This window comes from Argentina silus, assembly GCF_951799395.1.
Source record: "Argentina silus genome assembly, chromosome: 8".
Taxonomy (NCBI): domain Eukaryota; kingdom Metazoa; phylum Chordata; class Actinopteri; order Argentiniformes; family Argentinidae; genus Argentina; species Argentina silus.
In genome coordinates this window covers 8,300,528-8,315,346 of record NC_139662.1, presented here as the reverse complement: position 1 = coordinate 8,315,346, position 14,819 = coordinate 8,300,528, and the positions used below count along the sequence as shown (strand labels likewise).

At 46.1% G+C, this 14,819-nt stretch overlaps 1 protein-coding gene across 3 annotated transcripts; it reads left to right on the top strand.

Moving 5' to 3' along the window:
* The first annotated feature begins 321 nt into the window (after nt 1-321).
* ptpn22 (protein tyrosine phosphatase non-receptor type 22) lies at nt 322-14,692 on the top strand. 3 transcript variants are annotated; one of them, XM_083675563.1, is made up of 28 exons: nt 322-886; nt 2,585-2,693; nt 2,963-3,039; nt 3,254-3,349; nt 3,452-3,490; nt 3,817-3,888; nt 4,302-4,361; nt 4,968-5,110; nt 7,143-7,209; nt 7,456-7,533; nt 7,851-7,943; nt 8,415-8,557; nt 8,889-9,388; nt 9,489-9,578; nt 9,788-9,877; nt 9,997-10,074; nt 10,182-10,253; nt 10,355-10,500; nt 10,856-10,883; nt 11,157-11,258; nt 11,882-11,950; nt 12,188-12,315; nt 12,580-12,607; nt 13,052-13,114; nt 13,320-13,423; nt 13,600-13,627; nt 13,744-13,833; nt 13,966-14,692. In XM_083675563.1, the coding sequence occupies exons 1-28, from the start codon at nt 785-787 to the stop codon at nt 14,025-14,027; spliced, it is 2,757 nt and encodes a 918-aa protein (XP_083531689.1). In that variant the 5' UTR covers nt 322-784; the 3' UTR covers nt 14,028-14,692. The 3 variants fall into 3 exon arrangements, with proteins under 3 accessions (XP_083531689.1, XP_083531691.1, XP_083531690.1); XM_083675565.1 differs by having other exon boundaries at nt 323-886; nt 9,788-9,865; XM_083675564.1 differs by having other exon boundaries at nt 323-886; nt 13,323-13,423.
* The last annotated feature ends 127 nt before the right edge of the window (nt 14,693-14,819 follow it).

The following is a 14,819-nucleotide window of genomic DNA, read 5'->3' as shown; positions in this document are numbered from 1 at the left end:
GTACATTCTACTGTACTAAAGTGGTGGATGCTCTGTGCCTGGGGTGCCATGGACCAGCTGGGCTCTGGAGGAGAATTCCAGAAAGAGGGAGATACTCGTCAGACAGGACCCCAGCCTGCCTGCCTGCCTGCCTGCCTGCCTGCCTGCCTCCCTCCTTCCCTCCCCCTGGCCCCTCCCTCGCCCCTCCCTCGCCTCCTCCCTCCTGTGTGTCCTGAATGTGATACAACAGGCTGGGCGGCCTCTGGCACACTCTGACTCTGACTGGCTTGGAACAGCTGTTCAAGCCTGTATGTGTGTGTGCATCTACAGTATCTCCCTTTCCCTCTCTCTGAGCGGGTGTGTGTGTGTGTGTGTCTCTCTCTCTCTCTCTCTCTTTCTCTCACTTTCTCTCCCACACAGACTGTCGAGGTGCTTCCTGATCAACGTGGGGCGCCTCTAGGACCCAGTGAGAGACAGCCAAGGGGGCGCGGCGATATTTTTTATCTGACCACAGAACCTGTTAGCTGGCTGCTGCTTCCTCTAAGACGGCTCTCTAACTGTGCCTTACCATAGTTCCTCAGCGTTGAGTGAGAGCTGCTGTAGACTGCTCTCATCAGCCTCCATCCCCCCCCCCCACCCCACCCTCAGAGCAGACATACCCCAGCGTCCCCCCCTCCTCCTCCCCCCCCCCCCCCGCCTCACCTTCCCAGCCCTGAGACCCCCTGACTCCTCCATGGCCCTGTGGCCCTCTGTGTCCTGACATGCCTGAGAGAGCCGGCCCGTCCCAGGCAGCACGCGCCCATCCATGGAGCACCAAGGCGGGATACTGAGGGGCTTCGTGGCCCAAGTAGAGAGCAAGGAGGCTGAGGAGGAGGAGGCAGAGTGTGGCTTCGTCGGGGAGTTCTTGGTGAGTCCATCTCTTTCTTTGCAAGGGGTTTCTCTCCGGCACAGATCTGTTTCCCCCTGTTTCTCATGTAAACATTTACGTTTACATGTCATGTGTCTTTGTATACAATGCATGTGATGTATTTCTTCATATGTGTGTGTGTGTGTGTTAGTGGTCACATAAAAAGTTCTGTGGTAAGCCAAAGGGCTGCCTAATTTGCCTAATGTCATTAGTATTTCACAAAAGAAAGAAGATATTATGAAGGAGAGTGACGTACTTTTGACTATTATATTAAGGAGAGTGACATACTGTAGGCTACTGCCTTTGCGGTTTTTCTGTGAGCCGTGATGGTCCCCACTACTGCTTTTTTAGCTTCCTCTAACTGTGCTGCTGCCTACCACTGAAGGCCCCCTAAATGAGGAAGGAAATCTACAGGCAAATGATATGTGACTGATGCAGAACAACCCCCCACCAACCATCGGCAGCTCTGCATGATCATGTTTTTACACACACACACACACACACACACACACACACACACACACACACACACACACACACACACACACACACACACACTCTTATATTGTTACAAACACACACACACACACACACACACACACACACACACGCAGGCACACACCCATGCTGCACCCCTGCCTCTGGCTGCTCCATGGTCTTGGTTCCCAGGATGACATCACATATGGATGAGCGACACCTCTGTGACTGAGGGCGGCGCCCTGCTCTCCACAAGCCACCCTGCTGGTGTCATGCCCCTGCCACCCTGTCCACCCTGGGGGAATAAGACCTTGCATCACTTCCTTTTGGAACAAAAAGAGCTCTGTGATCTAAGCGCTGCAGATGGTCTGCTAGGTCTACTCTGACTGTGTAGAACTGTGAGAACCAGGCCTGAACAAAAAGACCAGTGTGTTGGAAACAGGGAGGGGTATGCCGTGTCTTTATTTGGAGTGTCAGTCACTCCTCAAGTCATTGACGAGTGGAAGTCCTCTTAGTTGAGTCTGCGGTCATGTCTGTTTCCAGTCAGAAATGCAAATGGATACGAGCCATGCCACCCCCATCCCCCCCCCGTACTGAAGGACAGCTCAAGCAGTTTGTCACAGTTTTACCCACACCCCTACCAGACCGACCCTAGCTGAGAGGACAAATTACGAGAACTCAACACTGGAGAGGAGAAGTGAAACTACTGGCGGCCACACTGTGAGGACTTCCCTAACTCAGGGACAGGAACATGACTTGCTCATATTTCCAGACAAACAAAGAAACCCACCATCATAATTCGAACCTTGACCAGAGTCACAAACACATAAATAAACCTGCTTCCCTCTCACTTTTAAACTATCTCTCCAGCAAGAACAGGTTCTTCTGTGGATGATAACAACGATCAGTACAACAGTGAGTTGGAGTCTCAGTGCTATCGTGATGGGCAAGGTCAACACTGTTTTACATAATCATCTTCATGATCTTTTCTGTTGACGGTGTCATGTCTGACGTGTGTGCGCCATGAATCATGGGTAATGTCGGTCTGCTGTGTACCGTGCCTCCATCGTCATGGCATCCCACACTCCTCAGCACCCTCTGGTTTTCTAGTGGGTGACTGAACTCACAGCAGAGAATAACAAAAACAAAATTCTACAGTTCAAAACGTTCCATGAATACTGTATGTGGTTGTGTTCTGAAACCCACTTTTCTCTGTTGCAGAAGCTGAAAAGCCAGTCCATCAAGTACCGCAATGACAGAACGTATCCTACCAAGGCAGCAGACAAGGCGGAGAACGTGAAGAAGAACCGATACAAGGACATCGTTCCCTGTGAGTGACCTTTTTCCCCTGATTTTGATGAGGCGGTACAGTACCGTCTGATGAACAAGAACCTCAATTGTGCGATTTCATTCTGCAGGGGTCCTCATGTATCACTTGTCAGAGGCCTGGAGGTTTTACTAACCACATAACCTAACTAGGAAAAATACACTTGGCCCTAGTGTAGTCTGGTCAGGTGCAGGTCATAGTGATCAGGACAACCTCCAGCCATAATGTCGATAGATAAAGTAGCAACTGTCTCTGTCCCCATATCTCCTCAGTTGACCACAGCAGAGTGAAGCTGTCCCTCACCACCTCCCAACATGACACAGACTACATTAATGCCAGCTTCATCAAGGTAGGGGGAGGGGGAGTGGGCGAGTCTGGTAAAGACCCCAGTCAATGTCTTCCTGCTGTTTACCCTTTACTATCCTAACATCAGCCAGATGGTGATAGAGTTCTTAAAACTACCATGGTGTCTCAGCAGGTGTTTGACCAAAGAGAAGTAATGAATCCACAGTGCTTATATTACTGTTTACCTCCATGTTTCCCGATGCCCTGTGCGTCCCCAGGGAGTGTCTGGTTCCAGGGCTTACATCGCCACCCAGGGGCCCCTGCCCCACACCGTCCTGGACTTCTGGAGGATGCTCTGGGAGTACAACATGGAGGTGTGCCCTGCTGTACCCCAATCTCTCTCTCTCTTCTCTCTCTACCTCGTATTATTGTGTCATGTTGACTTTTTGACTGATTGTGGTCTTGTCTTATGTCAGGTCATAGTAATGGTGTGCAGGGAGTTTGAGATGGGCAGGGTAAGTGCTCTCCACAATTTAACATGCACACACACACACACACACACACACACACACACACACACACACATTCTCTCTCTCATTGCATGCTAAATGTTATTGAATGTTAAGAGTACCGCATGTGTGTTTTGAACGAGGACAAATTGTTGTATTCGTCTGTCCTGTGTGGTTTTACCGACCACATCCTGTCTTCTAATAAGCCCCACACGGTGGATGATGACATATGTTGTTGCTCCACAATGCATTTGTATTCTGTATTAAGTCATTGTAGAAATGCATGTTGCTGTACGTTTGCAGTTTTAGACATGTATGTGTCTCTTTTGCAGAAAAAGTGTGAGCGCTACTGGCCGGAGAAAAAAGAGGAGGCATTTGTATGTGACCCGTTCACTATTTACTGCGTGAGTATTTCCTCCCACTCTTTGACCATTTCCTGTTTTGGTTGTTTCTTGTCCTCTGACAAGTCTACAACTGCCTGTGAGGTCTATTCTATATCCAACTTCTCTTTGTGATCATCACCACGGTGATGACTTGAAATGGGAAATTAATACAACCTTAGTGAAAGTTTAGTACCCCCGATTTATAACGTGAGGCACTTACAGCAAATGTATTGATAAACTGATTTTTAGCACATTAAGTCTAGGGTCTTCCACAGTATAGGATATACTCAGAAGGACAACACAACATTTGTCAACCATATGTTAAGCGATTTACACCAATGTCATTCCCGTGTTAAAAGAAAGCAAGAATAAGCATGTTTTTGTTCTTTGAGAAAAAGAATGCTAAACTGCCAACTCTGTGTATTTGTTTGCAGGACTCTGAGGAGAGTAAAGGGGACCATGTGACAAGGACCTTGAGGGTGACCTACCGCAATGTAAACCCTGTTTATACCCACATTGGAAACTAAGTTGTGGAGATAATCCTAAAAGATGAATCGCAGATTTCAGCACTATAATGGCTACAGTCTGCAGACAAGATATGAATCTTAAAAACACTATTGTGGTCACAGATGTGGAATGGAATATTTAGTGGGAGGTTCGGTGCAGGCTACTGTACCGTCATTATGCAATTTGATCACTTTGATCTCACAGAGATGTGTCATGTCGAGCAGTGCGCAATTGCACTGTACTGTTGGTGGTGCCAAGCATGCCATAGTAAGACTAAGTATCCTTGTGCACTGGAACATGCAATCCAGAACGACCAATAGGGCCTATCTCCTATTGCTGTAGCATGAGGCCGCTTGATGTACAACCACAACTCCTGGACAGGACACTGGTCTGTCGCAGGGCCTTTAGGATCCCATCCATCTCCTTAAACTAACACAAATCTCATAAGGGTTCCCCCTGTGCTCTGAGTGGCAATGACAGTAAGTGAACTGTGTGTCCTGGTGTGTGTGTGTGTGTGTGTGTGTGTGTGTGTGTGTGTGTGTGTGTGTGTGTGTGTGTGTGTGTGTGTGTGTGTGTGTGTGTGTGTCCTCCAGTGGAGCCGCAGTCTGCGACAGCTGCAGTATGTGAACTGGCCCGACCACGGTGTTCCAGACTCCATACCCCCGATCCTGGAGCTGCTGACGGAGATGCATTCATACCAGACCCATGAGGACGTACCCATCTGTATCCACTGCAGGTCAGCTCTCCTAGCCCTAAACCCTAGACCTAGCCCTGGCCCTAGGCCTAGCCCTAGCCCTAGCCCTAGCCCTAGCCCTAGCCCTGACTCTCTGGTAGGATGCCTAATAAGATAACCCTATGGAATAAACCTCGACATGACATGGTAACCCTAACTTAGTGTGTGGAGATAAACTCAATGTGGTTTAATACACAACCTGGCTAACTTTTACATGATGAAGCAAGTCTCTGTATTCTGTGCATCGTTGTCATAGATGGCTTTTGGTTAAGATCTGAGGTTTGACTCATTGTGAGATGATGCAGAGTTGATTCAAAGCATGACAAAAATAGACCTACAGAAAAGACATTATGTTCACTTTGAAAGTGACTCGTGTCTGATGCAGGTGGGATGGGGGGTGGCGGTGGAGGGGGAGGGGGGGTCCTACCTTCTGAAACAGTGATACTTCTGTGGGTGGAACGTATCTTATAGGCATCCTGTTCTTGCCCCCCTTTGTGGGTTAAGAGCCTCCCCATTCTCTTCGACAGACAGGAAGTGTGTGTGGGCGGATGGCTAACAGCCCACTAGGTGGGAACACATTTCACCTCTAAAGCCATGGTTACAGCTGAACAATTGTTTCTCATACCTGCAAGTTACTGTTAGAACTCCATACTCACTGCACAATCAAAAGGGTGTCTCTTCAACCCTCTCTTCAACCCTTTCCTCCTTTAGCTCTCTCTGTCATGAGTAAGACAAAGACACAGAACAACACAGCATGTTTCCAGCCTAGCTGTTTCTGTGACCGCAGTGACACATGGAAATTCCATGAGTTGGCCCCCTCTTGGAAAGTTGCTCAACATGTTTGACGAGGCCTGTTAGCTAGTCATGTGTCGCACACTCAAGAAAGACACGACTAGACATCCTCTATGACATTCGAGAAGTGATTCACTTTCACTACGTGATACCTGATAAGCATCCCCCATTCTGGGTCCAGCTGGTTCCCCATTCAAGTGAGCCAGCCCTACCAGATGGAACACTGTACCTGAGGCATTAATATGACGATGTAGAGTATTTAGTGGTTTATATAATTAGAGGTATTCCGTCGTTAGGAGTGCGGTAGTAGTGTTGTGTCTGCCAGCCTGGCATGGAGGTGTGGCACCAGAGGGATCACAACATGCCCGCACCTCCTGGTAGAGATGAGCTCCCAGGAACGGAATGTTCAGTCACAGGCATGCCCGTGCATAGAAATAGAATGAGTAGAACCATACATGGTCCCTCAGAACCATGGCAATTTGCCTTAGTACACCAAAAGATGCTATGGTAATCATTATGATTGCATGTGTAGAACACTCATTCTATTTATATGTGCCTCTGCTCCCAGTCACCCCACAGGAGTGAACATAGGAGGGCATCATACTACTGTATAGACAACCAGAGGAGTGAGGTAAATGTTTTGCTCCCAAAAGTGATACATAAACAGTGTCTCCACTGATATGGTATTTGTATATACTTTTTAGTGTCTAGTGGTAGTAGCAGGCAGACAGGCACGTAGGCAGACAGGCACATAGGCAGGCAGGCAGGCTGGCAGGCAGGCAGGCAGGAAGGCAGGCATCAGCAGAGGACATGTGCAGAGTTGACAGCCCTGGCAGGGTTTTGAACGGCGCTAATTGCAGCCTGCGGTGATGTGACTTGTCATACTGAGTAGACACACTATACTGCTGTTTGGAGGTTGTGGTGCCAAAGAGCGAATACATGTATCTCAGATAGATGCTTCATTGTGCTCAATGGGGGAAAAAAGTGTTGAATTATAAAGTTCTTACAGTATCATCTAAATGTATGAATAGCCTTTTATAGCCTAGTACTCATACTAGCCCACCACTTTGGCCAGGTTGTACTGTAAATGATATGTGTTGTGATATTTCATGTGTATTTAAATGAGGATTTGGTGTTGACATTGTTGTTGACAGTCATAAATAGATGTAGACTGTAATTCAGTGTGATAATGTGTTTTGTATGTGACCCTGTTGTGTGTGCCTGTGTGATCTTGGTTCTCCAGTGCTGGCTGTGGTAGAACTGGGGCTCTGTGCGCCATTGACTACACCTGGAACCTGGTGAAGACACAGGTGAGAGAGATATACATTGTACTGAACTGCACTGTACTATCTCCTCTAAGCATGGGGCAAAAGACTGCTCTATCTGGGCTCACTACTGTGTGTGTGTGTGTGTGTGTGTGTGTGTGTGTGTGTGTGTGTGTGTGTGTGTGTGTGTGTGTGTGTGCATGTGCGCATGCGTGCGTGTGCATGTGCGTGTGTGTGTGTGTGTGTGTGCGTGGTCAGTTCTGTTCATCAAATATGTTTGCTTATTTCTAGCTGATCACAGAGGACTTCAGCATCTATGACCTGGTTCACGACATGCGAAAACAGAGGCCCTCAGTGGTGCAAACCAAGGTGAAACTCATATTCTATTCATTCATATTCTAGATGGTTCTGCTTGTAGCCATAACGACATACACATATTTCATGACAAGCCTTCGCCTCAGGTATTATCTTCCCATAAGCCTATATCTCACTGTATCTGGCATCCAAACCACTGTACACGCTAACATCTGCAACAAGGAGAACAACATATTTTTAGCCATGTGAGCGACTCCCCCCTTTGTGTGAAAGTGCTGCATGACTATCGGTGTCAAATGCTTCTCTGAAATCTCCTCATGCAGCTGATATGAACTAACAGAACCAGTTTTGTCCCCCCCCCCACCCACCAGGAGCAGTATGAGCTGGTCTACCGAACAATCAAGTTCCTGTTTGAGAAGTACCTCCAGTCCATGGCCTCGCCACACCCCACCAGCAGACAGGAGGTGAGAGAGAGAGAGAGAGAGAGAGAGAGAGAGAGAGAGAGAGAGAAAGAGAGAGAGAGAGAGAGAGAGAGAGCGATACACTCTGGGTAAACCAGGCAGTGTGATCATCACATGCTCAGTGGTAACAGTGAACCTCAAATGAAGAAAGCAGCAGGGCCACAGAGATTGAGAGCATGTCATAATGGTTTCTGTATGGACATACTATTTCAGTAAGCTTGCTGCGGATATGTTAGTCAGATTGACACATTGTTTGGAAAAAACACTCTAACAGTAATATGTACTCATACTTCAAGGCTAAGAATACATTCTGTCAGGGGTATATATTAATATTATAAAACATATATAAATATGAAATACGGACAGATCTTTGCCTATTCAGCCTTATGGAGTGAGGTCTTCTTCTTAGCTTCTTGAATGTGTTTTTGTGTCGACAATGAAAGAACGAGAATGTCGTTCTGTTGAACTGTGCAGGTACCAGCGGTCCCCTCTCCCATCCCAACAGCCAGTGAGAGTGACCTCTCTGACCTGAGCGAGGAATCTGGACTGGAACTGAACCAAGAACCACAACCACAACCACAACCACAGTATAGACTGGAGACAAAGAGAGAACAGAAGTAGGGAAGGACATAACCATATCTTGTCCAATAAATCTGACACTTGAGGATTTGCATCGCTACAAACCTCTAAGGCTACTGTGTATCACTGTACTGCTATCTCTGTACTGTAGCAAAATCAAAATGTTGACAATGCTGAACGTTAAACTTGAATGCGCTTGAACTATGCAGTAAGCTGTCACGGCCAAAGCTGAACATGGATTCACTCTCATCATTCTAACTTACTACTTATTGAAACAATAAATACAATCACTGAGAGATTAATTCCTCTTGAAGCATAACTGTTTCGATGTAAACATGACACTGATGGGTAACTGCTGTTGTCTTCCAGGCGCCCACAGAGGGAGGAACCTGGTGGAACACCCAATCACCTCACACCGTTGGTCCACTCTGCTGCATCAGAGGAGTGTGTTGGTGACCCACGCTCCCCCTCAGACATCCTCAATGCCATGAGAGACAGAGACAGGTTCAGGCAAAGGGAGCTGGAGAGACCTTACCTCCTCCAGACATTGTCTACCAACCTACCCACCAGCCCGGACCTCAGCCACAACGAGCCCATCAGAACCACCCCGACCCAGGGGCAGGAGGCCACTGACAGAGCCCTGAACCAGGTCCACGTGGAGAACGTGGACCTGGTTCCTGTGGTCTCCAACTCACTCTGTCTCACAGTGGAGGACCCCTACTTTGGGCCTGAATCTCCGCTGAACTCACCACTGGTCACTGAGACCACCCAGTGGTCAACTGAGGACCTGAGGTGGGCATTTAACGGGCCTGGTCTGACTCTCAACGACCTGCCACTGGAGCTGCCAGTGCTGCCCACCACTGCCCCAGGTCAGAGGGTATATCTGTCTGTGTCAATAGTACATTACTGTATCTATGACAGTGTAAGATGAGGGTGTGTGTGTGTGTTTAATTGTATGCTTCTCTATAGGGGCAGTCGTTGCTTCCGTAGATGAGGACCCTCCTCCGTTACCCGAGCGGACCCCTGACTCATATTTTCTGGATGCAGCTGCAGATACAGGTTGATATTGTTACAATGCTGAACGCTTTAGATCAATCTAGAATCTGGAATAAACTTGGATCAATTTGTTAGCACTGGCCTTGAGCATTGAAGTAGAAAAAAAACCAAGTCCTTCTAGGAGTCGTTTGTATTATCAACTGAAACAAACATACAGTACCGCATATCCCACCACTACATTGTCCCCCTAAAGCTGTGACTGTGTCCCCCAGAGTGCCAGAGTGATACCAGTGAGAGGTTAGAGGTCATCATCCCAGCCAACGCTGCTGCCGAAGCTCTCAGAAGGATTGGTGAGTGGACACGTGAGTCTGACATGGGCCATCTTGTGTTCCTATCTCTGTAATAAACACACATCATCACCTTATGTATCACAATCTCAACACTACAATGTCCCCTTAAAGCTGTGACTGTGTCCCCTCAGAGCGCCAGCGTGATACCAGTGGGAGGTTGGAGGTCATCATCCCAGCCAACGCTGCTGCCGAAGCCCTCAGGAGAGATGGTGAGTGGACACGTGGGCTGAAATTGGGGCTATGTGCTCCCATCTCCACAATAAAACAGTTAAAACACACATCGCACCCGCTTCCCTCTATGTCATCTCGTCCACAGAGAGCCCCTCCTCACCTGTCCCCGCTCTACCAGAGAGAACCCCAGAATCCTTTGTGTTGGCTGTCAATGAGGGTAGGATGTGGCTGCGGGCGGCAGAAGTTCATGAACAATGTCAAAGTCTTGATTCAACAGTACTGCTTAAAAAAAATACTTCTCCTTGGCCTCACTCTCAGCTCCGGTGGAGAAAGTGGTCCAGGACAGGCCAGCAGAGAGCAGCAGCAGCAGCAGCAGCAGCAAGTTTGGGATGTCGGCTGAGTGGTCTGGAGGTTCAGAGGACAAGCCAGCTCAGGTGGAGAAGAAACCCTGGATAAGGAGCAAGGTGGGCATCCTAGGTCTGGGCCAAGTCAGCATAGGGTTACAGCAATGCCCCCAAGGCATCACTGTGAATAGGTGCTTACAGCATTTCACTCTCAATTCTATTGCCATTCCACCCACATCCAGGTACAAGTTGTGACATTCCACTGATACAGGATGGAGGTTTTGTCACAGGTTTTGTCACTTCCTGTCACATGGGAGTAGCCTGTCTATTCTACATTTGTAAACAGTCTATGATTTACACAGCTTACACGTATGTTTCAACTGTTTCCTTGATTTAAGATAACAGATAGAGCTCCACCATTCAAATGAGACACTGTTGCTATGGAGTACACTAACATACCTATTCACTCTTTCAGAGCTGTAAAGTGAGAATAACAACCTCAGGTAAGTTTGTCACAGACGTTTTTCAGTAGGGCAAATAAGTAATTTTTTCTTGGGTTGTTGATCCAAAATCATTTCACTTTATTTGTTTTTGTGTTGTCATTTTTGATAATCACTTCCCACCAAAACACTGTTAAACACGATTAATTCTATAAGCAAGACAGTATTGTGCTACGATGCATTTTATAACTATTATTATAGAACTGTGCTAATTGAGATTTAGACAATTCCATATGCAAGTGTTGCTAATCCTCGTCTGGCCTCTTCCCACTTCAGTACCACCCTCAGTTCCGCTCATCGTTCCTGTATCTGGTCCACCTCCAAATCTTCTCTCTCCTCCACCTCCTTGCCCTCAGACCCCTCCCTTTTCACCTCAAGGTAAGATCAGGTGGTATCATCACTTACGTGTTATAGGATCAGGCTACAGTGTAACACATGAGCTCAGTATGGATTCAGTTCCACTTTCAGCTTCAAAACAATCTGCGCTTGGTAGAAATCTGATATATTATTATTAAACCTTTATTAAAGGAAGGGGGGTTACCGAAAGGTCTCTTTTTCAGAGGAGCCCTGCTTTACAAACATGAAACAGATCATAAATGTACATTCAAATGACAAACATAATACAATTCATTAATTACATATCAATTACAAAGTCAATTTCCACAATATAATCAATGAAAACATGTACACTCCTCAGATGACATATCCTTTATGAAATTGACCAAGTGACACAAGATAATTTAATTTGAGTGTGTTTTCAACATCATTCTAAGTAGTCGGGGCTCAGAAACTAAAGGCTGATTTACTTAGTTCAGAAAAACCCAATTATAGAACTATATCTGGAGGTATATAATTCTACATCATATCTATAATAATGATATCCACACTGTGCTGAGGAAATGGGAACATGATAAATGAGGAACATATTCCACGTTGTGTCATTATAGCCATGAGTAGGAGGTATGGTTGCTCACTGACTTGTGATTCCTGTTATTGTGAAGCCTGTGATAGCCTGACTCCGCCTCTGCCTGAGAGGACCCCTGACTCCTTCTTCCTGGTCACTGAGGAAGGTGAGCACATGTCTCCTCTTCATCACTCTGGGGGAAATACACTCTGCGGGAAATACAACCTATCATTACAGGACTATTGTTAACATCTGAACCCCCCTGGTCAAAACTGATAAAAGACATACATATAAAGTAACAGGACTTTCCCTGGCAGTCTTAAAAAGGCAGTGGATCAACAGATGCAATTGTTAACCTGCTCTGTATATACTGAATTAACCTGACTTTGCACTGATTGTGCAGTTCACCCGAACAGCGCCACCTGCCTGCAGACCGGCACCAAAACCTCTCAGAGGATTGGGACCTCATCAGAATGGGCAGGGAACTCCCAGCCTACGAGATTCCTGGATGTTGTCATGAACAGGAGCAAGGTAATGGAGACCAACAAGGCCAGATTGCTCTTAGCTGTCATGGCTGTAGGGAGATATTAGGGTTGGAGAGAACTCTGTAAACACCAAACACGTATCTTAATGGTACTGTACATTATGCATTGCTGCCAGCCAATCCCCATACTACAAGGGCTATTAACAGCCTAGAGCATTTCCGATCCCATTCGTGATTCAGGTCATGACTCAGATATTCCGCTTGTGAAGTAGACTGCATTAACACACGTTTGTACTGATATTTTCCCTCAGAGTGTTCGGGCGAAAGGTTCAAGGCAAGGTAAGGTATTGAGTCATGAGCATTCTTGACTCTTCTGTCTCTCTTCTTGTTGCTACTTCTTCTGCTATCACTCTGGTGAGCTTTTAGAGAGATCAGCTAATAAACTTGACTAGATTGACTTAAACTTCTTCTTCACAGCTGTTCTTGGCCCCACTTCCTCACACAACAACAGGCCTCAATAGAGAGCCGTGAATGGAGTCATTCTACCCAGGCTGCTTACATAGTCAGCCGTGTCATCATAATGGATGACATGATGAGTACAAATGTCACCGTAATGAAGGCAGAAGTACCTATTTCTGCCACTAGAAGGTAGTCTCGATCCAGATGTGATGTCAGGGAGAGCCCACTGTAAGGCAAACAGGTTCCTTTTCAAGTTAGGCGTTGTTGATCATGTTTTTGAGTAAATCAAAAGGTATGTGGATGTATTGTGTGTTTCCTCTACAGAGCCGTTGACTACTGTTCAACCGGTGGCTCCGCCTCCTGTGGCCGTAGCTGGGGGAGGATGTGGTGAGTGGTCCCGGAAACGCAACAATAAAGTCTCTCGCTAACACAGTCCCTCACTGACACTGAGGCCCTTGTATAGTATACATCTCTGACCCCTCCTTTTCTTACAACGATTCTAATCACACCAATCCAACCCTTCTTGATTATACTGAACACAGAATTAAGGCTTATACTGTATTACATCTTATGATAATCTTTTCTTTCTCAGCAGCAGCGGCCCCTCAGTTTGTGGACAACAGGGTTTCCACCAGCACTGGAACCACTGAGGGACCCTCAGACAAGAGCAGTGGGAAGGGCATGTCTAGAACAAAGGTAATGCCTTGCACATGCTGTACTGTGCTGTTGACAGCTCACGTACTGTACATTGTGTGTTGTTTTCTAAAAAGAGGATCTTCTAGAGTTTCTATAATATTCTAAGGTGATGCTTTGAGTGGTATCACATTATGGTCTAAAACCAATTGTCTCTGGTCTTGTTTTTTTATTTTCAGAGCTTGTTTTTTAGGAACAAACACAAACGTAAGTCACTGAAATCTCTGTTACGGTTGTTATATTTTGCCTTATTGTAACAGCAAGTTGGAATATTCACTAGTATCCCTGGTAACTAAAAATATGTCAATTTCCTCGTCTCTCAGCAAAGACAGCTCCACCGCTTGTTCCTAACCACTCAGGACCTCCTCCTCCCACTTCTTCTTATGGTGCCTCATCATCAATGTTCAAATTTGGTAGGCTTGCCTAGCCTTGCACGACACTAATCCCCCCCAAATCCCTTTTTAAACATTCATTGTGAAACGTTCCAAAATGTTATGTTTACAATATTTAATATTTACACAAACAAAACTGTTTCCTGCCTCCAGGATTTGGGAGTCGTTTTTCAAAACCCAAAGGCCCCAGGAGTCAGCCTGAGACGTGGGTGTAAGACAGACAACATACCAAATAGCCACTCTCTCCAAACCCCAGGGCTGGAACCCTGCATCGCCTGTAGCTACTCATTTGGATTTGTGATTGTTGCCAGAGGATTTATACAACATGATGTACTGTTGTTATAGCATCCCTATGAAGACGTGGAGGATCATGTTACTGTAGCATTCTGCTCTTCTGCTTTGAAACGACACCAGTGATACTTCTCTTCTTCCAGGAGTCATTCATTGTCTGTTGAGCTTTACACGGGAGCACCTGCTAGTCATGACAGATTGATTGTAACTTTGTTTGAATCAGTGCCTGAGTTAATGGAGAACTGGTGCCTCTGATCATGAAACTGTTTGCATGGGTGAGCAAACTATTCTGTTTAAGAGTGATGTACTTTAGCTGTTTTGCCTGGATTGTACTTTTAGAATTTTAGTCCATGATGTATAGAGATGAACTTGCACACCATGGTGGAACAACAAATTGTTTTTTAGAAAGCTATGTGTAATATATTTTATAGTGGTGTGGGATAAGCAAAGTTACTGTACATTATCACATGAATTACTGTAAGTTGGTGGATGTGTATTTTAAAGGCAAAGAAAATACCTTATGGTCTAAATTCATAAATATATAAGGATCACTGATTTATTTTATGTTGCACTTTAACATTGACAAGAATCTGCAGCTCTTGGTGTTATTTTGTATGGATGTTGAGTCCGTTCTGATGGTTCTATGGTGTATACAAATGAATCAAAAGTCAAGTCACTCAGATAATTTATACATAATACACGCATACAATTATTTA

Coding starts and splice junctions, on each gene's coding strand:
- ptpn22 (XM_083675563.1), top strand. CDS start 785: ATGGAGCACCAAGGCGGGATACTGAGGGGCTTCGTGGCCCAAGTAGAG. Junction 5,111..7,142: donor CCCATCTGTATCCACTGCAG/GTCAGCTCTCCT, acceptor TTGGTTCTCCAG/TGCTGGCTGTGGTAGAACTG. Junction 10,075..10,181: donor CGAAGCCCTCAGGAGAGATG/GTGAGTGGACAC, acceptor TCTCGTCCACAG/AGAGCCCCTCCTCACCTGTC.